The sequence below is a fragment of the Amaranthus tricolor genome, chromosome 2 (genome assembly GCF_026212465.1).
Source record: "Amaranthus tricolor cultivar Red isolate AtriRed21 chromosome 2, ASM2621246v1, whole genome shotgun sequence".
Lineage (NCBI taxonomy): Eukaryota > Viridiplantae > Streptophyta > Magnoliopsida > Caryophyllales > Amaranthaceae > Amaranthus > Amaranthus tricolor.
The window spans coordinates 934,259-955,211 of record NC_080048.1 but is presented as its reverse complement, the minus strand read 5'-3'; the positions used below and the strand labels follow the sequence as shown (position 1 = coordinate 955,211).

At 34.6% G+C, this 20,953-nt stretch overlaps 2 protein-coding genes and 1 pseudogene across 2 annotated transcripts; all 3 read right to left on the bottom strand.

Moving 5' to 3' along the window:
* Positions 1 to 2,932: 2,932 nt before the first annotated feature.
* On the bottom strand, positions 2,933 to 7,518 carry LOC130802041 (pentatricopeptide repeat-containing protein At4g25270, chloroplastic-like; annotated as a pseudogene).
* Positions 7,519 to 12,497: 4,979 nt separating this feature from the next.
* On the bottom strand, positions 12,498 to 14,370 carry LOC130806960 (probable carboxylesterase 5). Its single transcript, XM_057672225.1, has one exon. It carries the CDS (start codon positions 14,133 to 14,135, stop codon positions 13,014 to 13,016), a length of 1,122 nt encoding a protein of 373 aa, XP_057528208.1. The 5' UTR covers positions 14,136 to 14,370; the 3' UTR covers positions 12,498 to 13,013.
* A 3,488-nt stretch (positions 14,371 to 17,858) lies between these two features.
* LOC130806961 (protein LPA2) lies at positions 17,859 to 20,216 on the bottom strand. Its single transcript, XM_057672226.1, has 2 exons — positions 19,644 to 20,216; positions 17,859 to 18,296 (listed from the first exon to the last, which is right to left on the bottom strand). Exons 1-2 carry the CDS (start codon positions 20,092 to 20,094, stop codon positions 18,151 to 18,153), a joined length of 597 nt encoding a protein of 198 aa, XP_057528209.1. The 5' UTR covers positions 20,095 to 20,216; the 3' UTR covers positions 17,859 to 18,150.
* Positions 20,217 to 20,953: the final 737 nt, after the last annotated feature.

Genomic DNA, 20,953 nt, shown 5'->3' with positions numbered 1-20,953 from the left:
TATTTTGTTAAATTAAATGTTAGAATTAAAACTAGTAAAATAGCTCCAAATTTAATTCAAATATATTGCAAAAATCTTTATTTCAATTGTACTGGTTCTTTTAAAATATTAATCTCTCTGTCTCACCATCCTCATCTTTTCATTTGTTTTTTAATAATATTTATTTTAATGTAAATTTAATTAACCTTAAATTTTTAGAATTTTTATTTAACTTAATTAGAGATATTAACAATTAAAATACTCCCTTAGCTTCTTAGCTTGTTAGTATGAATCTGTCAACATTTGTATTTTAGTCCGTCTATTTTACTTTGTAATATTTCTATTTTGCATAATATTTCCACTATTTTCTTTAAATCTGATTCACACATCGCCTCTAACTTCTTTTGGTACTCTTAATTTATTCACACAATTTTACTGCCTCCAACATTTTCTTAATACTTGGCAAATGTTGATGTTGCGTATTCTTCAAGAGGACAAAGAAAATAGTGCATTGGCATCATATACTGGGATGAAGGGAATTACGAGTATGAGATAGTTTGGGTCTTGCTGTTCCTTTTCCTCGATTTGGGTCATTTGGAAGATTTGAAGTTTGAAAAGTCCAATATCAAAATTTATTTGGGCGTGTAATTAGTAGGGATGTTCTGATAAGTGTAATTTAATCTTGGTCGAGACTGATTACAGTGAAAAATCACTGGAAAAGTTCAAGCATTAAACTCGGTCGAGACTATATCAATCTCGGTCAAGAATAATCCAAAAGGAAAATCACTGCGAAAATTAAGTTTAAATTTCAGTCAAGATTAACTAATCTCAATCGAGATTGGGTTGAAAGTGCCTGCAGTGAAACTTAATTAAGTTATTTCAAAAATTAATGAGAATGAAGAGGAGATAAATAGGGGATTTAAAGGTAAAAACCAATGAAATTCTTCAATGGGGAAATATATTCATGAGTTTGGTAAATCAAAGGAATCCCATATTCTTATTTTAGTTTAAGCTCTCTAGAATTTAGGTTTTCAATTTCTTCAAGTTTTCTTTCACATTTTGTAATTCAAATTTCTGGGTATCTTTTCAAAAAGGTTATCTTTCTGTTTATGTTCAAGAATTTGGATATTCTTATTATTATATCAAGCTTTGGATTTCTTTCTAATTGTTATTCTACATAAGTTCTTCGTAATTTCTTTCTCTTTTCTGAATTTGATTATGTTTATGCCATTGAATATGTTTAATTTATCTACAATCATAATTTCAATTAGTGGGTAGTTTTGCATGCTAGGACATTGGATGTGAATCCTAATATGCATATGATTAGGTGAGAATTGCACGCTATAAAATTGAATTGGTTTGATTAAATTATTAAAATTGATCGTTCAAGTTAAAAATTTTTAAATTCTCCAAAATCATAATTACGAAAGTTGAGGGATGAGAATATTATTAGTCTTGAATGATAATGCGAGTTAATGTTTTCTCCTAATGGAAATACGAAAGTTGAAATTTAGTGATTAGTTATTCTTGTCATGTTAATCAATCGAAATACGAAAGTTGAGATTGTAAGGTTCTATTTAATTCGATTTAATTTGATTATCATTCCGAAAAGGAATAATTGACTTTCTTTGGTGAACCAATTTTACAAAGTATTAAAATTGTAATTCTTGTTGAAATAATCATATGCTATTATTTAGCGGGGAATTCCATTGTCCTAGACTTTAATTTTATTGATATTTGTTGATTTTTTAAATTGCAATCTGGAGTTAGAACAACGTATAAACATCTTGTTTCTAAAGTAGTTAATTGAACAAAACTAAATGTTAATCTTATTTCCATGAGAATCGACCCGTAATCGTACTACAACACCCATACACTTGCGGTATTAAAATAAAACCCAACAAGTTTTTGGCGCCGTTGCCGGAAAAGCATCCATTAATTTAATTTGGTTCAACTAATTTTGCTATATTTTTATTTATTCGTGTATTTTTCTCTGTGATATGGCAAGTTTTTATCTTCCTCAATTTGAACATGAAATAATTTGGAGGTATTACCTGAATATGCCTAGAGTTATTTTGAATGGTTGTCAGACAACACTTATAATTGGGAGATGACTGTTCAAAACTCTCATAGCAAGTCAGACTCTACTCCACCCTGCCCTGACCACCACTTATCCTCGTCAGATAGCCTATGTGATCAACCTGCAATTGGAGAATCAAAACAAAGCTTTTGGTTAGAAAAAAAATAGACAATCTTAGACGAGACTACTAAATCTCGGTCGAGATTACGGTGGCAGAAAGTTTCTGAATTATTAATTGATAAATTTCGCCCTAGATTGTTGAAACTTTGCCCAGGACTATATAAGTTCGCCCGATATAAAAAAAATCAGTCTCAATCCAGGCTCCAGCCATTGCACAAACCCACGAAAAGCTTCTGGAAAATTTGTATGAAGCTTCGCTCGAATCTACAAAAATTTCGACTAAGACTTGCCAATTCTAGCACAGCCATTAGAAATCTCAAAAACAGCCTCTGGAAAAAGTTTGAGTGAAATTCAACCGAGATTCTACTGCTTCGACCGAGTCTCTGAATTCTTGAATGCTATCAAATTGCCCACAAAGTTTCTGTCAGCTACAATATGGAATTTCGATCGAATCTTCAAACTCCAAAAAATTTCTGACTGCTTGAAAAGGAAGCTTCGCCTGAGATTTGTTCCACTTCGTTCTAGAGACTGCAAATCTTGAATGAGAATTCAAGAAACTCGCTCAATACATTGCACAACATCAAACTTCAATGTTATTGATATTTATTGAATTTTTAAATTGCAATCTAGAGTTACAATAATTTGTGCACATCTTGCTTCTTAAGTAATTAATTTAACAAAACTGAATGTTAATCTTGCTTACCTGAGAATCAACTCGTAATCATACCTAATATTCGTCATGGGTCATGGCATCTATGAATCCAAACCTCTATTGATCATCATCATTTTCACTCTTCTTGAATCTTCTAATCTACCTAGATTTTCATATATCCTTATGAGCAGTTCAAAGTTATGCTCATTATCAGGCTCTAACTCAAAAAGCTGTTGAGCAGCAAGCTCACCAGTTTCACAATTGGCGTGCAGGAAACAAGCATATAACAATGCTCCCCAAACTGTTGGTCCAGCTTCAAACTCCATTTTCTTTGATATAATGTCATATGCTTCATCGATCATTCCTGCCCTTCCGTAAAAGATTAACCAAACAAGCATAATGCTCCATGATCGGGGTAATTTCATACTCTTCTATCATTGATGAGAAAAAAGATTTTCCTTCGTTCACCTATCCTAACTGTGCACAAGCTGATAGTAGAGCCACAAAAGTGATAGCATCAGGTGTTGCCCCTGTCTCCTCCATCTGCTTAAAATATGTCAATGCTTGAAGATCATTCCGATGTGCAGAAATGATTGAATTCCACGAGACAATATCTTTTTCTGGCATTTGAGCAAACAGCCATTGACATTGATCCAGATGGCCGTGGTTAGAGTAGAAAACGATCGGAGAGTTTATGATAGGCAAGCTCCAATTTAGACCTCTATGAATAACCCATCCATGAATTTGGGCTCCAATTATAAACACTGAATTTCTAGAGATAATTGTTGATATTGTAACATGATCAGGCTCTAATCCAGTTTTAACCATATATTGTGGAAAATCTCCATTGCTTTGGCTAAAAGTCCATGGTGAATATACCCTAGAATCATTGAATTCCATGAAACCAAATCCTTAGAACAAATTGTGTGGAAAACATTCCTAGATTTCACTATATCACCACATTTAGCATACATGTCTACAAGTGCATTCAACACGTAAACATCATTATAAAACCTGTTATGAATGGTAGTATACTAATGTGATTATAAATGATAGTATACTAATGTGTGACTTGAGTGCACATTAAAGGGTTGAATTCATGTGTGTGACTCTTGAGTTGTGGAATCCAAAAGGGTGTAATAAGGTGAAGAGTATTCATGGGAATTATTGGTGTTAATGAAGATTAAGGTGAAGAGTCTCATGTGTGTGACTCTTGAGATAATGCCTTTTCAAGTTCTTAGAGTTATTTCATAGTATTCATTACCCTAAATTAACTATGTATTTATGTGAGCCATTCATCTTCAAGTACCTAGCACTATAAATAGGGCTCTCATACCCACACTTCAAGTACGGCATGTTAAATGAACCAACTACGTACAAGGAGGCTATGGCCTCAAATGACTCAAGCAAGTGGTTGATTGCTATGAAACAAGAGATGGAATCTCTTGCGAAGAATGGAACTTGGGATATCGTTGTTGCACCAAAGAAAAAGAAGATTGTGGGGTGCAAGTGGATATTCAAGAGGAAGGAGGGTCCTTCTAGTGATATTCCTCCCATCTACAAAGCAAGGGTTGTTGCAAAGGGATACTCTCAAATTGAGGGTATTGATTTTCACGAAGTTTTCTCTCCGGTCGTGAAACACTCTTCTATTAGGGCATTGCTTGCTTTGGTGGCGATGGAGGATTTGGAGTTACATCAATTGGATGTAAAGACGGCTTTTCTTCACGGTGAGCTTGAAGAAGAAATCTTTATGAAGCAACCGGAAGGTTTTGAGGTAGCCGGTAAGGAGAATCATGTGTGTAGATTGAAGAGGTCATTGTATGGGTTGAAGCAATCTCCAAGGCAATGGTACAAAAGGTTTGATTCCTTTATGATTTCACATGATTTTGTTAGAAGTTCTTATGATAGCTGTGTTTATCTTAAGAAATTTGAAGATGGTTCTTTACTATATTTGCTCTTATATGTTGATGATATGCTAGTAGCATGTAGCTCTTTGCTTAAGGTGGAGGACTTGAAAGAGTTGCTTTCAAGTGAATTTGATATGAAAGATCTTGGTGAAGCCAAGAAGATTCTTGGGATGGAGATTTTGAGAGATCGGGCTAAGGGTGTCTTATACCTTAGTCAAAGGAAGTACATTGAGAAAGTTGTTCAACGTTTCTCCATGGATGATGCTAAAGGTGTGTCTACTCCTCTTGCTTCTCATTTCAAATTGTCCAAGAATTTGTGTCCACAAACAAAAGAGGAAGAAGAGCAAATGGTAAGAATTCCATACACTAGTGCCGTTGGTAGCGTTATGTATGCTATGGTATGCTCTAGGCCCGACATTGCTCATGCGGTGAGTTTGGTGAGTAGATATATGTTTAATCCGGGTAAGGGACATTGGGAGGCACTAAAATGGCTATTGAGGTATTTGAAAGATACTTCAAATGTTTGTCTCATGTATGGGAAAAATTCAAGTGAGCTAACCGGGTTTTGTGACTCGGATTATGGTGGTGATCTAGATAATAAAAAGTCCACAAGTGGGTTCGTGTTTACTTTGGGTGGTTCGGCGATTAGTTGGCAATCATCTTTGCAAGATGTGGTTGCTCTTTCTACAACCGAAGCGGAGTACATAGCCGTGGCCGAGTCATTCAAGGAAGCAAAATGGCTTAAAGGTCTTGTTGGTGAAATGTGCAACAAAGTGTGTGAGGTAAGTGTGCATTGTGATAGTCAAAGTGCAATTCATTTGGCTAGGAATCAAAACACATTTCATAGAAGGTCCAAGCACATTGATATTAAGTATAACTTTATCCGGGATGAAGTTGAGCACAAAAGGGTGTTATTGAAGAAAATTGACACTACGGAAAATCCGGCCGACATGATGACAAAGTCATTACCTACTACCAAGTTTGAGTTATGTGTTGACTTGGTAGGTTTAGCTCCTTGCTTGAGATAATGCCCTCTTGGGCATTTTGAGGTGTGTATGTTTTTTGAATATGAAGTGGATTGATGAATGTTGTGACTTGGGTGAACTCAAGTCAAGGTGGAGATTGTTATGAATGGTAGTATACTAATGTGATTATAAATGATAGTATACTAATGTGTGACTTGAGTGCACATTAAAGGGTTGAATTCATGTGTGTGACTCTTGAGTTGTGGAATCCAAAAGGGTGTAATAAGGTAAAGAGTATTCATGGGAATTATTGGTGTTAATGAAGATTAAGGTGAAGAGTCTCATGTGTGTGACTCTTGAGATAATGCCTTTTCAAGTTCTTAGAGTTATTTCATAGTATTCATTACCCTAAATTAACTATGTATTTATGTGAGCCATTCATCTTCAAGTACCTAGCACTATAAATAGGGCTCTCATACCCACACTTCAAGTATGTAAAAACACATCAAACACAACCCTTAAGCCAAACACATAGCCTATTGTTGTTATCTCTATCTCAATTGTAATTCTTCATATTGAAGTGTTGTTTGTATTCATTTGATATAATATAAACATAAACTACACACCACGGAGGACGTAGCCATCATTGGGTGAACCTCCTTAAATCTTTGTGTCCTTGTTTGTTACTTTGTCAAACTTAATTTTGCTCATTGTTGTTTGTTCTTAACATCGTAAGTATTTGGCGATCGTTTTCAAAACCCACAACGAACAAAATGTCAATGAAGTTCCTCCCCAACACGAATCGACCCAATTCCACTACAAGACATCAAAGCGCGAGGAAAAGTATACCTATCAGGCTCCAAACCCTCTTCTTCCATCTGAAAATACAGTGCAAGTGCATCCTCAAACATCCCCAACTCTGCATACCCAGAAATAAGATAATTCCAAACAAAAGCCGACTCATCTCTATTAGGCATTTCATCGAACAGTTGGTGTGCTTCCTCAACACGGCCATTTGAAGCATACAATCTAAGCAATTTCGAGACGACCCCAACATTTTTACACAAAATTTTTGATGGTATCAAGCGATGTATTTGAATTCCATGCTCAATTGCCTTCAACTGAAAGCACATCTCAAGAAGGGAACAAAAGGTTTGAGTATCAACAGTTACTCCATGTTTGAGTGATGCTTCTTCTAGATCGCGAACAACTGCATCAAGAACTTGGATTTTGGTTTGATTATGCGGAACTTGGTTTATTAGGAGAAAAGGAGTCGAAATTGAAGCTGGAAATGAAAGATTATTGCCTTTATTGGGACTTATAAGAAGTTGATTACTATTACGTTTTGTTTCTTGGTATTTTTGGGTTTCTTGAGTTTGTTACAAAGAGAAAAAATGGTGGGTAAAGAACAGAGACTTATGGAGGTTGAAGATGGTGAAGTTATTAGCATATTGGTGAGGAAAACAGGGGAGCTAAATGTCAAATTAGGCTGGACTTATTGTGAATGCCAGCATATTAACGGGGGGACACAAGTGCACACACTTCATAAGCCAAAGAGATATATACCATCCCAAAACCATATGGCAATGGAAAGAAGGTCTCTAATAGTTTATAAAGCGTGCACACTATTTTCAATTTATCAATGTGGGATAACTCATCCCAACACCCCCTCACATGCGAACCCCCGTCAAGTTCGCATGTGGGAGTAATCAATTAGGGTAGGAACGCCATTCTTTTCGAACCTATCATTTTTAAATTTTTTGATCGAACCATCGGCTCTGATACCATGTCAAATTAGGCTGGACTTATTGTGAATGCCAGCATATTAACGGGGGGACACAAGTGCACACACTTCATAAGCCAAAGAGATATATACCATCCCAAAACCATATGGCAATGGAAAGAAGGTCTCTAATAGTTTATAAAGCGTGCACACCATTTTCAATTTATCGATGTGGGATAACTCATCCCAACACTAAAATGATAAACAGAAAACAGAAATTTGAAAAATTAGGCGCTATAAAGATAAGATTTTGATGATTGTAAAGGTCTAAAGGATATGGAGTACTTCTATAATCTAAACTTTTGTATACTAAAGCAAATCAGCAGCTTTGCCTCGACTAAAGTGACTTTTGTGATTACAATGAATTGTGAATTTTGATGATTTTAAAGTTATTCGCAAACATGGCCTGAATAAATGAAGCTTCCCTCGACTCTCAGTAATCACGCCCAAAACCCAAATCTGTTTGTGGAAAAATATGTGAGAGGCTTCGACCAAGATTTCCGGGCTTCGACCGATTTGCAGGCTCCTAAAAGTTTCTGTCAGCTGCCATTTGTAATCTTGACCGAGATTATGTTGCTTTGACCGAATTCCTTTGACATTGCAAAAAGCTTCTGAAAACAGTAAACTCAGATAAACTTCTGGAAGAATTATGGGAAGCTTCGCCCGAGATTGAGTAAGCTTCGCTCGAGTTTCTTTAATTTCGCCCAAGATCAGTCATTTAGGGGAATAAAAGCTTCTGGAAAATTTTTGTGAAGTCTCGACCGAGGTTTCTGGAGTCTCGACCAAGGCTGGAATAAACTCGAGTGAGATTTTTATGAGTTTCGACTGAATTTATCAGCTGCAACATCTTTTAGCAGGAATATTTTTTACGTCTCTTCCTCTCTATCTCTCCTAGGTCAACCACATATTTCCACCCTAACCATCATTACTAAAATTCTCCTACATCTGTTTACTAGCCATAATAAAACTCGAAATTATTACATTTATCACCTATACATAAACCCTAATTCTATTTTATTACATTTATTACTTTCAAACCGTGAAATTCGAAATTATTAGGTTAATTTGTTTTGGATGGTTTGAGTTGATGAGTGTTTTTGCTATATACTTTGCATATTTTGGTTGTTGGCTTGTTTGCTAAATTTGATGGTTATCTAAGGGTGATGGAGGAGGTGTGAGGGTTGATTTTGATTTAGTAGCATTGATTTACTTAACCCCTTTGCTTGTTCTAGGCATGGGGTCCATGGGGTCTAGAACAGGTGCATATATTATTTTGTATTATTTTGTGCCAATCTGGATATTTTTGGATACATTCAAGCAACTTTTGATCACTCTTTTCCTTGATAAAGTCCACCGAACATCGAAAGAATGAATGGGCATGATTGGCACGACATATGGAGGCTCATGAGTTCAAATATGGAGTTTGGAAACTTTCTAAGTATTTGGAGCCCCTGATCTAAGTTAACACTAATCTCGATTGACATTGACAACAACATCTGCTGAGATTAGTCATTTTAGTCACTGGAAACTTTGCTCTTAAGTCTCTGTCGAGATTACTTTAATCTTGATTGAGATTGAATTCAATTGGGAACTTTTGTCAAGTTTAAGTTCTAATCTCGGTCGAGACTGTTTTCAATAAAAATTTACTGTAAAGTTCAAGTATTAATCTCGATCAAGACTAAACCAGTCTCGGTCGAGACTAATCCATAGGAAAAATTACAGTCCAAATCAAGTTTAAATTACGATCGAGATTGACTGATCCCGGTCGAGACTTGGTCAAGACTAGCCAATTTTTCCCTGAGACTGGTTGCTGTGACGAATTTATTGTGTAGTTTCAAGAAATAAGAGGGATTAAGTGAAGATTGATACGGGATTTTAAGGCAAAAACTCTGAAATTCTTCAATGTGGCATATAAATTCATGATTTTGGAAAATCAAAGGGATTCCCAATTTCATTTTACTTTGCTTTCTAGAATTTAGGTTTTCAATTTCTTCAAATTTTTACATTTTGTAATTCAAATTTTTAGATTTATAAGAAGGTTATCTTTGTGTTTATGTTCCAGAATATGGGTATTATTATTATTATTATACCAAGCTTTGGATTTCTTTTTAATTGTTATTCCACATAAGTTCTTGGTAACTTCTTTCCCTTTTCTGATTTGATTATTTTTATGTTATTGAATATGTTTAATTTTTTTACAATCATGATTTCGATTAGTGAGTAGTTTTGTACGCTAAAACATTAGATTTGAACCCAAATATTTATATGATTAGATGAGAATTGCATGTTATAATATTGAATTGGTTTTATTAAATTATTAAAAATGATCATTCGAGTTGAAGTCTTTAAATTTCTCCAAACCAAAATTACAAAAAATGACAAAAACCATAACAAAGAAGTTCAAGACAATTATGAAGAAATCAAGAACGCAATTAATCAAGAAATCAAGGGCAAAGCGATTATGAAGAAATCAACAATTCCAAGGATTAACCGCCAGTAAGGGGAACCCAGTAAGGGGAAGTATAAGGTGCATAGGAAAATGGGCCAGGAGAGGGAGATGGTTTATTGGGCAGGGAACCAAAAGGAAGGTTGGGTCAGGGATGGGTGCTGCCAGTGGCCAGAAATACTGGTGGAGCAAGGGTGGTTGCCACGGCTGGTCCGGCCACCACAATGAGCGTGACGGTGGCCACCACGGTGGTGGGGGGCCGCGGTTGCTAAAAGGGGTTGAATTTTCTGAAAAAGAAGCTTTATTTGCGGTAACAAGGGCTGAATCTTGAGTGGGAGAATTGTGTTTATGGTTGGAGCGCTCTTCCAATTCTAACATAAAACGAAGAGTATCAAAAGAGGGAATGGGATTCATATGTTGAACCAAAGACCGAAAAGTTTTGTACTCCAATTCAAATCATGAAGAACTTGAAGAGCCAATCGATTATCAGTGATGGAAGTACCAAGATTAATAAGAGAAGTAGAGTTCATTGCAATAAGATTTTACATTGGGAAAATTTGAGAGAGAAATGTCATTAAATTGAGACTCAAGATGAAGAATTCGAGAAGTTTTATTATTTTGAAAATTGTTCTTGATACGAGTCCAAGCATCAAAAGCACAATCATTGGGACGAACTATGGATTGGAGGAGGGATGGACTAATGGAGCCATAAATCCATGTGCGAACAATGTCATCAAGACTTTGCCATTCGAAATCTTTAGAAACTAATGCTTTAGAGGATTCATCGGGAAGAATGTGAGAATCCACAAGGTGAGCTCTACAATGAAGCTTATAAGTGACCCAAGTATGAAAATTGGAGCCATCTTCATCAAGTTGGATAGGTACGCTTGTTTTAATGTTAGTAACCAAAGTTGCGGGATGAATTTTTGTGGGGAGAGGCCATTGAGGAAACAATAAAAAGAAGGAGGAGGAGTGGCGGCAAGGGTGGTGGAAGAGGAAGAAGTGGGAAGCAAGAAACCTAGACAAATGATACCATGAAAGAATGATTTGGTTGAAAGGTTGCCTTCTCATTAGAATAGAATGATATTATATACAAAAAATACAATCTATAGTTTAGGAAACTAAATATTCACATAATATTCTACACAATCATATTGATTATACAAAATATTCTATTAAATGAAATATATTATTCTAACAGTTTTAAGTTAGCTTTTGGCTATTTGGTGGTCAAAAAATTAAAAAAATATTTTGCTAATAATTTTTTGGTTAGCTGAAAAATTGACTTATAAGTCAAAATAAATAGGTTAGTTGTATGTTGTTTTACTTTTCCTCTTATAATTGTTTACCAACAATCAATATTTAAATTTAGCAAATCATCAGACTTATCTACCTAGCTTAAAAGTCAATAAAAATAATCAACACTTTTAGCTGGTTAAACAAGTCAATTCAACCGCGAACAGCTAAGAATCATTTGTTTAACAATTACATTGCCTTCGCTAAGAATGAAACGAGTGTTGTAGGTGAGTTTTTCTCTAAGACTAGAAATGGAAATGCTTTTGTAGAAAAATAGATAGACTCAATTCAAACTCTTGAGGTGAGATAGTGTGATTTTTTTACAACATTAAATGATCTTGTTTAGTCCAATAATTATAAATTAAAGAAAAGAATTCAATTGAAAAGAGTCTGTTATGAGTCTAAATAATAAAAAAATAAAAAGGCAAAAATTAGTGAAAATTTAATACGATAGAATTTGAAGATTGGAATTTTAAGTATTTGAGTATGTAGATATTTACACCATTAAATGATCATGTTTAGTCGGAAATAACAAAACTTAATGAAAATTAGCAACTACTCTATAATCTTATGGTTAAACGACAAATCTTTTACAAGAAATTGGAAATATTTTGTTTCGTAGGACATCTTAGACAGTCTTAATTAGCAAAAGATACAAGAAAACGTATTTTTCACAACTATATACATTGCTCTTGTTGGACAACGCCAAACGTAATTCCTCAAACCTTCATGGTTTTTATTAAAAATCATTATGAGCAAATTAAGGCATGAGGCTAAATTTATTTAAGATGAGTATTAAAAAAGGCTGAATGCAAGAGATAAAAGATAGTTAAAAAGTTAAATTATTTATAATGACTTAAGACATTTTCATTATAAAACTGAAAAAACATAATATTATACACATTGTCTTTAAAAAATATATATAAATAAATAACGTGTCAAATGGATCTACGTGGGGCTTTTTTTTGCATTAACATCTTATTAACTTTAGTAATAATAATCACAGCTCGTCTTGTATGAGAACGTTTTATAATGAGACGGGTTTATACAAAAGACTTATTAGTAAAAAACATAAAAAAAAAATTCAATGAAAACTAAATTTTTTATATGTATAGGATGCGGTTGTTTTTTAAATAGTTTGAATTGATCAAATTAAAATCATTTTGTAGTGAGACGACCTCAACAAGGAATTAGTGTAATAGTCAATAGGCTAAATTGATAATTGAGTCTTGTGGATTGTGGTAATCTTGCTCGACTCGGCAGCTTGTATTAGGTGAGCAAACACATGTCTTTATCCAAGCTTATTACACAATTCAATTTTAAAACTTTCAATGGATTTTTGTTCTCAAATACAACACTTACATAAGACGCGGCTAAAACTCCAAATAATACAATTTTTCATATCTTTGCAAATTTGCTAATTGAAACCATATTAAAATTGGCAAAGAGGACACTCCAATCTAAAAATAAGTACTTATTAAAATAAAGCTTACACATTTTAATTAAATTGACTACACGCAATCGAACATCTTACATACGTCCCAAATCATCTTTCATATATCGAGATAGTATCTTGTACTCAGATCCAACATCTTAGACACGTCCAAAATCATTTTCCGTATGTCGAGATAGTATCTTGATTCTTATACTTAGATTCAACATGTTGCACACGTCCAAAATCATCTTCAGTATGTCGAGATACTATCCTGTAATCGGATCCAACATCTTGCAGACGTCCAAACTTATCTTCCGTATGTGAAGATAGTATCTCGTACTCGGATGCAACTAATTTTGAATAAACGAAGCGATCCGTTTTCGAACCGCAACAGCCTCAGGATCCAAATGATCAGCAATAAGAAAACAATGATCTTTTCCTTCATTAACCATAATCTCCACCTTACCTTTCCATCCACTCTTAATCAATTCATCAGCATACATCCTCCCTACACCATACAACCCATCATGATCAGCAAGCAACACCAACACCCTACCACACCCAATCCTAGCTAAATCCTCTACAGCAGGCTTCATCCTATAATCCTGTGGCCCTTCATTTTTAGGGCACATATACATCCACATTTTATCATCTTCCCCAAAATAAGGATGAATCAATATCATCCCTTCAACTTTTGAATCCCCAGTAAGTCCCATAGACCCTACTTTAGCTAACAAATAATGTGAGATATTCCCACCAGCAGAATCTCCACCAACAAAGATTTTACCTAAATCAGCATATCCATGGATCCAAGGGTCAGGTCCAGACCCATTACTGTGAGCCGCAATCCACTGGAGTGCAGCCCATGAATCGTCATAACAAGCTGGGATCGGTCGTTCAGGGAAAAGACCGTACTCGACGGAGACAGCAATGACGTTAGCTTCCGAAGAAATATCGGCCATAAAACGAGTGTAATCTTCCGAGAAAGCGGAATTCATACAATACCCGCCGCCATGAATGTAGAGCAAAACAGGTAGTTTTCTACCGGTAGATGAAATGCACGTTTTAGGGAGGAAGATTCGAGCAGAGACGTCAGGAGTGATTTCAACATCTTTGATTAAAGCATCTGAAGATGGGTATGAAGAAGGAGGGATTTTCTTTACTGGAGGTTGTAAGATATGGATTCTACCATCTTTAAGAACATTGAAGAACAGAAATTTCTGGGCAATGTCTGATTCTGAGTAGTGCAAATTAGTTGTTTCTGGGTTTGTGTAGGAAGGCATGGTTTGATTATTAGTTTGTTGGGTTGCTGGGATTTGGGTTGTGATTCTGGGTTTTAGTGAAAATGATGGATGATTTGGGAATGTAGTTGAGATTTTTGGGTGTATAATTGAGGGTGATGGAGTAATGGATTTGCAGAAAGTGGGTAATAAGGAAGGGGTGAGTTTGAGCACTTTAATTCCAGTCCACATGATTTTTTAAAACTTTCAAAGATGAACAGAGATACAGCCTATACAGGGATAGTGTATTTAATATTGGAAATTAATTTGTGGATTTGGTTCATTTTATTTAATATGCATTAAACTTAAAATATACTACTTATTAAAATATAATTTATTTTTATACTTGTTATATTTAGGTTGGTGCACAGAACCAAATTTTATATGCAAGACCTTTACATTTAATATTCTCTAGTCTCAAGAAAATTGCTTCTTTAACAATTGGTTGTTATTCCGTATATAATAAATTATGATCAAGGTCTAAGGAAAAAAGAATGGTTGCAATTCATACCTATAAAGGAGAGCGTGGTCAAAGAGTCTCCTGATTCGAAAAAAAATAAGATAAAATTCTACAACTGATGAGACCAAGTGCGGCTGAAGCTAATTCTGCAAGTCTCAAAAAGTAGTAAGATAAAGTGGTAGTATATATTATATCGAATAGCAAAAGAAATATGTAGATAAAATAAAAAGATGAATTAAATATGTAGATATAAAATTATTTTTATATATAATTCTAAATATAAATGATTCGTCAAATACATTGAAATACATAAAAAGAATATTTAAGTCAAGTAAAAAAACTAGAGGAAGCAATTTGAATAGCTAATAGCTACTTAAACAATAATACAAATAATACTAACAATAATTAAATTAATGTATTCTTTTTTTAAGTAATTCTGATAGAATCAAGTCTAGAACATCTATTTATTAGAAACTAATTTTTTATATTTAAAAGAGTATGAGTGCTCAGCTTGTTATTCGATTTTCCACCAACTTTTTATAAACTCTTTAAGTTAAATGAAATACTATTATTATAATAATAATAATATCAAAGATGAACCGGTTATTGATGATACGATAATCGATACGATTCTAACCACTACCCAAAATTTATGATACATCAATCGAGATTCGAGAGTATTCGAGACCCAATCATTTCAATGCAACAACTCCTCCACTTATAGCGATGACTTAAACCACTATGTTAATACAAATCTTCACGTGAAAATGGTGGGAAATTAATTATTAAAACGGCTCATCACCCGCATATTAAAAGAGTTAGGCTTCTATCATACAACATTTTTTTTTTGAGTTATTCTCCCTTTTATTCATTTTGTATTATTTAGATAAAAAAATCACACTTTATAATTCAAAATATAATAAATTAAATGAAACAGAAAATGTAAATTCTGATTTAGTTGAGGTAATTTTATTTGAAAAGCTCAAAATTATAAACTAATTTGATCTAGAAATCTTGGTTATGACTTCTGAGTTCTGAGTTTGTCGGGAAGCTCAAATTCAAAAGTCAAAATTAAGCTCAATAAAAATAAATAATATTTGCCTAAATAATTAAAAGAATTTTAATAAGAAAGTTTGTAATAAAACATTTTACCAACTAAAAATTAAAAATATGTTTTATTAGAAAATATACCAAGAGTAACAAATATTAATCGGACCCATTTACGATATATTTTTTTTTCGATCAAGGCTAGTTAAGATTGGCTTGGTCGACTCATTAAGAACTCAATACAAGCCCCCTCAGGCCTAAGTTTTGAATGAGCAAAACTCCAATTATTCGTAACCGCCCAACTCATTTAACACCCTGACAAAAATTGAGCTTACAATTTTTCACTGATACGCTCTGTAATCGTTTGCTTGTGCTTACAATGTGGTTGGTTAATGATCACGCCGTTGCTAACTTTGGTTATGGATGATGGAAACAATCCGATTCCAAATAGCAACAGCTTTGGGATCCAGATAATCATCATAAACGGGGAAGTTGTGACCTTTTCCTTTATTTTCCATTTTCTCCGATGTCCCTTTCCACCCGCTGTTGATCAGCTCCTCCGTACTGCCGTACACATTTTCCCGGCTTCATACAAACCATCATTCTCGGCTAGCACCACCAGGCACCAGCACCCTGTCGAACCCGTCCTTGCTAGATCCTCGACAGAAAGCTTCACTTTAGGCTCTTGTGGCCCTGTTAGAGTATATAACATATCCTGAGGCCTTAACCATCAGCTTAAGCTTTTGGTTAAGATGGTTCCTTGACATGGTTTCAGAGTCAACGTGACAAGAGGTCACAGGTTCGAATCTCAACCACCCCTCATTTAAAGTGGAATACTCAGCGCCTATGCGCATCCACACTTCTAGCTCAATGGGCTCTTGTGTGAGAGGGTGTGTTAGAGTATATAACATATCTTGGGATCTTAACCATCAGCTTAAGCTTTTGGTTGACAAGTCTTGTATTTGTATCCTGTAGGACACATGTATATCCACATTTTATCATCCTCCCCAAAAAAGGGTGAACCAAAATCATCCCTTCAACTGTCATCCCCAGGAAGTCCAAGCGAGCCTACCTTAGCTAACAAGGTGTGACAGATATTCGCAGATTTCCTACGATCCGATGAAGATCAGCATGATCATTGATCCATGGATCTAGTCCAGAACCGTTACTGTGAGAAGCCACCCATTGTAGCGCAATCCATGAATCTTCATAAAATAGGGATATAGAATGGATAGTGAACATACAGCACTCAACTGAAACAACAACGGCATTGGCTTCAATGACAAGGTCCGATACAAGGTTATCTGCAATAGACCTTGTAGACTTGATATATGCGACAATCTACTAATACTACTAAATACGAGAACTACAAAAAAAATTCTAATAAGCCTTTGTCCATCGAGCACTTTGTGCATGTCTAATAAATGGAACAACATATCTATTACTCAAATGGCATTAAGTAGCTCCCAACTAGGCAGGGTAAGTAAACATATGACCCAAAACTTATTGGAACAATAAAGCTTTATCAACAAAAACAATCTTATTCTATAACGTACATAGAAGGGGAGTCATACGTCAATTACCTCAAAATGCACAACCTGTTGAAAGATTCATCAGCACACTTTCACTTGATAACCGAGTGGATCTGTCGAAATTTCTGCCCTAAAGCTCATTTAAGAACTGCAAAGCTACTTTATTTCAACCTCGCACCTGAGCACGAGCACAAATAAGGAGTAAGAATAACCAATGAAGTCTTCAAAACTAGAGTGGATAAGAGAAACTATCTTTCTTAGCGATGGCTATTTGCTTTACTATCTCTATACAATAATAACAATGCCAAAGCCACAATACGATGTTGACTATATTATGTAACAATATCCAAACTAGGCATTTCCTCTTAATCGGGTTTCTTATACATGCTAAATTAGAATAGAATAACAGATCATCATCATACCCAGATCCCACCTATAGAAAACTATGAGCAGGATATGGGGAGGGCAGGAAGGCGGCAACTCATACCCATAAAGAAGAGCGCGGCCAAAGAGTCCCTCAAAGAATAGAATAGTCATTCATTTAGAACTAGAATGAAAAGCTCTTACCGAACAAACCGATGGTGAAAAACACTATTTTCCAATTGAATGTGTATCGAACGAACCCAGACACTGCATCACAACTAGAACAAGTATTCGCTGTCTCCTCTCTTTGAAGTGAAGAAATAGATCATCGTGAATGAATGATATGGACTTGGCCAACAATTGGGGTTTATTCAGAAGGCATTTTCTGACTTGAACATATGCGTTGTACCCTCGCGGATAATTGTGATACCATGTCACGCAGGAACTCATGTACAGAGTTGCGTGTGAAGTTAAACATGATAATAACTGGCAATTATGTTTGAAGAATTCATAAAATCTCATTTCAACCAAGGCTACAATACTTTCAAGTTTCATGTTTAACAGAATTCAGATACATTAAGTCTCAAGTCTTTACTTTACCATCTACATCTCAATTTACATTGATACAGTATTACGTACAATGAGAACACATATAACGAGATTCCCTAACCGACAACCAGTAAAGTACAAGCTTTGAGTCGCACAAATCGTTGTAACTGTACTCAATCCAGTGTTGATGAAAATGAGAGTACAAGGAACAATGAGCCAATAGGAATTGAGTAAGTGTCTCGTGTTAAGGAAATCATCATTTTGGGTTTCTCAGATTTTCGTTCTGCAAGTATTTGAAAACACCATATACAACTGTACCAGCAACAAATAAGACGACCGTGGGAGTGAATGATGGGTACAAATACTTAACAAATAACTTATCCCACTCTTCTGGAAGAAAGCCTGTTGAAAGTCGAAACAAAAGAATAAAAGGTTACTTAACTGAAGAAGCATGAATTTTTCAGCTGAATAGACAACTGTTGTGACTGAACGTCTTCACAAGTGAAGAATCAGATCATTGTTAACGCATAAAAACATAAAATTCGCTTGTTGACAAGTGTTGAGAAGAATTATTATAAATCAAGATCCATAACATCAGAATTTTCATGACAATAGCATCAAACAGAATGCTAAAAGTAGGGCATCCCATTAGCACGTTGAAACTTGGCTTTGTATTACATTACGACTGCTTAGGCATCCGACAAGAATACGAATCTACCATATAGCTAAATATTGTCCTGTTAACATGGATACCTCCTAAGTCCTTAGATATGCACAATCACTAAAACTCTTTGGATCCATGATACAAATGGCCAATTGACCAAGAAATCACCCAACTCCAACAAAGTTTAATACTTGATTATGATCACACTAACATTAACAAGAGCGTCATAATAGGAGTATCACATTACGACCACATCGAACATCCACTACAAAACTACCACCCAGCTAAGACCTTAATATTATTCCTCCAAACATCAATATTCCATAACTCCAAACTCCTGATAAATGTATGAAAACTTTACTTTTTCAATCGGTGATTCAATAGGCCAATGGACTAAAATGTCACAAACTCCAACAAAGTTTTAAACTTGATTATGATTATTTACAACCAAAACTATCATAATGAATATTCCATTAAAATGAATAGGGCATCCACTAAGAAAACTACATACATTCAAACTATAATCATATATTCCTATTCACATAGATACCTCACAATTCAAACAAATGTATGCAATCCCTAACAATGTTTCTCAACCCCATGACTCAAGTTCAATGGACTAAGAATTCGTCAAAAAGATGATGGGCATAAAGGAAAATATAGAGTAAGTTACTCGGGTGGGCATAAGCATATTATAAGTAGTTATTTAAGATATTGTAAGTACTGCATGCTAATGAATAGGCATTAAGCATATTATAAGTAATTTTGATTTGTGTTTCTTTATCTAATTTTGGTAGGAGAGACCTGTGTCTATGAGAAACGTTTGTCATGCCTAGCCCATTAAAGCTTAATGGGCTAGGCATGACAAACGTTTCTCATAGACACAGGTCTCTCCTACCAAAATTAGATAAAGAAACACAAATCAAAATTAAAAGAACCACTCTTCAGCCCAAAAATAAGAGAAAGTAACAAACTTTTATAGAAGCACAACAATTACAGTTAATATAATTAATTTATACTTAAAATTGGATTAACCCAGATGATAAATTGATGATAAACTTTGTAATTGAAGAAAAAGCAAATACCTGAAGCAGCAAGAGCAATGCCCTCAACAAAAATAATACCACCAAGACCCAACCAAGTAAGCAAAAAAGCACTTTCATTAACACCTTGTTGCTTATTTTCCTCGTCCACTGCTTTCTTATCTAAAAATGCAGGCTTTTCAACAGGATTTCTGCGAATAATTGAAGCTCTTTCTCTCTTCCCCTTCTTTTTACCAGTTGATGATGGTTTTGGCAATTGGTTTGACCCAAATCCTTGCCCATTTGATGAAATGGGTTTTTTATCTGAAGTGGTTGAAGATTGCTCAATTGGGTCATTTTTAATGGTAGGTTTTGAAGATTGTGATGACGGGGAGGAGGAATCTAGGCATATTATGGTGAATTTGGGTTTGGTGGGGATAGAAGAAAGTGGTTTATGGAGAAGGAATTGGGGTTTATTGGTGAAGGAAGAGGATTGAAGGGGAAAGAGTGCCATGTTTTTGGTAGTTCACTGTTGATCTTTGAATTATCTCTTTTTTTTGGTTTTGTTCCTTAGATGATGAGTACTAGTATCAACTTTGATTTTTGGCTAGATTTTTTTGATTAATTCCCTTCATTACTTCACACTTCACACTTCACAGCTAAAAACATAAATTGTTTTAAAAGATAAAATTGATACTTTTAAAAATGATTGACTATGAAATTTTTCAAAAATAGTTGAAATTGTAGAATATTAGGTTGTTATTAAGAAAAAGTCGTAGAATATTAAAAAGCGAAAATTTTATAGTAAAGTTGTCAGATTTTGATAGTTTTAACTTTTAATCTTAGTATAAGTGAGATTTAATTAAATGTCTACTTTATAATGCTTAGATCAAGCGCTTGATAGACTTTTCTGTCACTTATGCTTAGATCAAAGCGCTTGATTGATTTTTCTTTCGCTTATGCTTAGATCAAGGCAATCGAAATCCAATAACTTGGCTTTCATTAGGCTCCGATGAGTGTAAGTTCTAAATGGATCATAATTTGATATTCCAGAGTCCAATTTTCTTTTTTGGCTAAGTTGCCTTGACCGTCCCTTTTTAGGTTAGGTTTTTGTTATTTATTTACCATTAAATTTACACTAATTGAGTAATTGGTACGTTAGACCGTCTCACCATGAGTCTGAGATGATTTCAATAAGGTCAGTCCAAACTATTAAAAAGGGCTTTCTATACAAGTCTGAATTCAAATTTTATTTTTGTAATGTTACTTTATTAATAAGTTGTTTATATGGACCCGTTTCACCATAGACTGTCTAAGTTAATTTTTTCGTTTTCTTTTGGTTGGATAATAAATGTTATTTCAGTAAATTACTA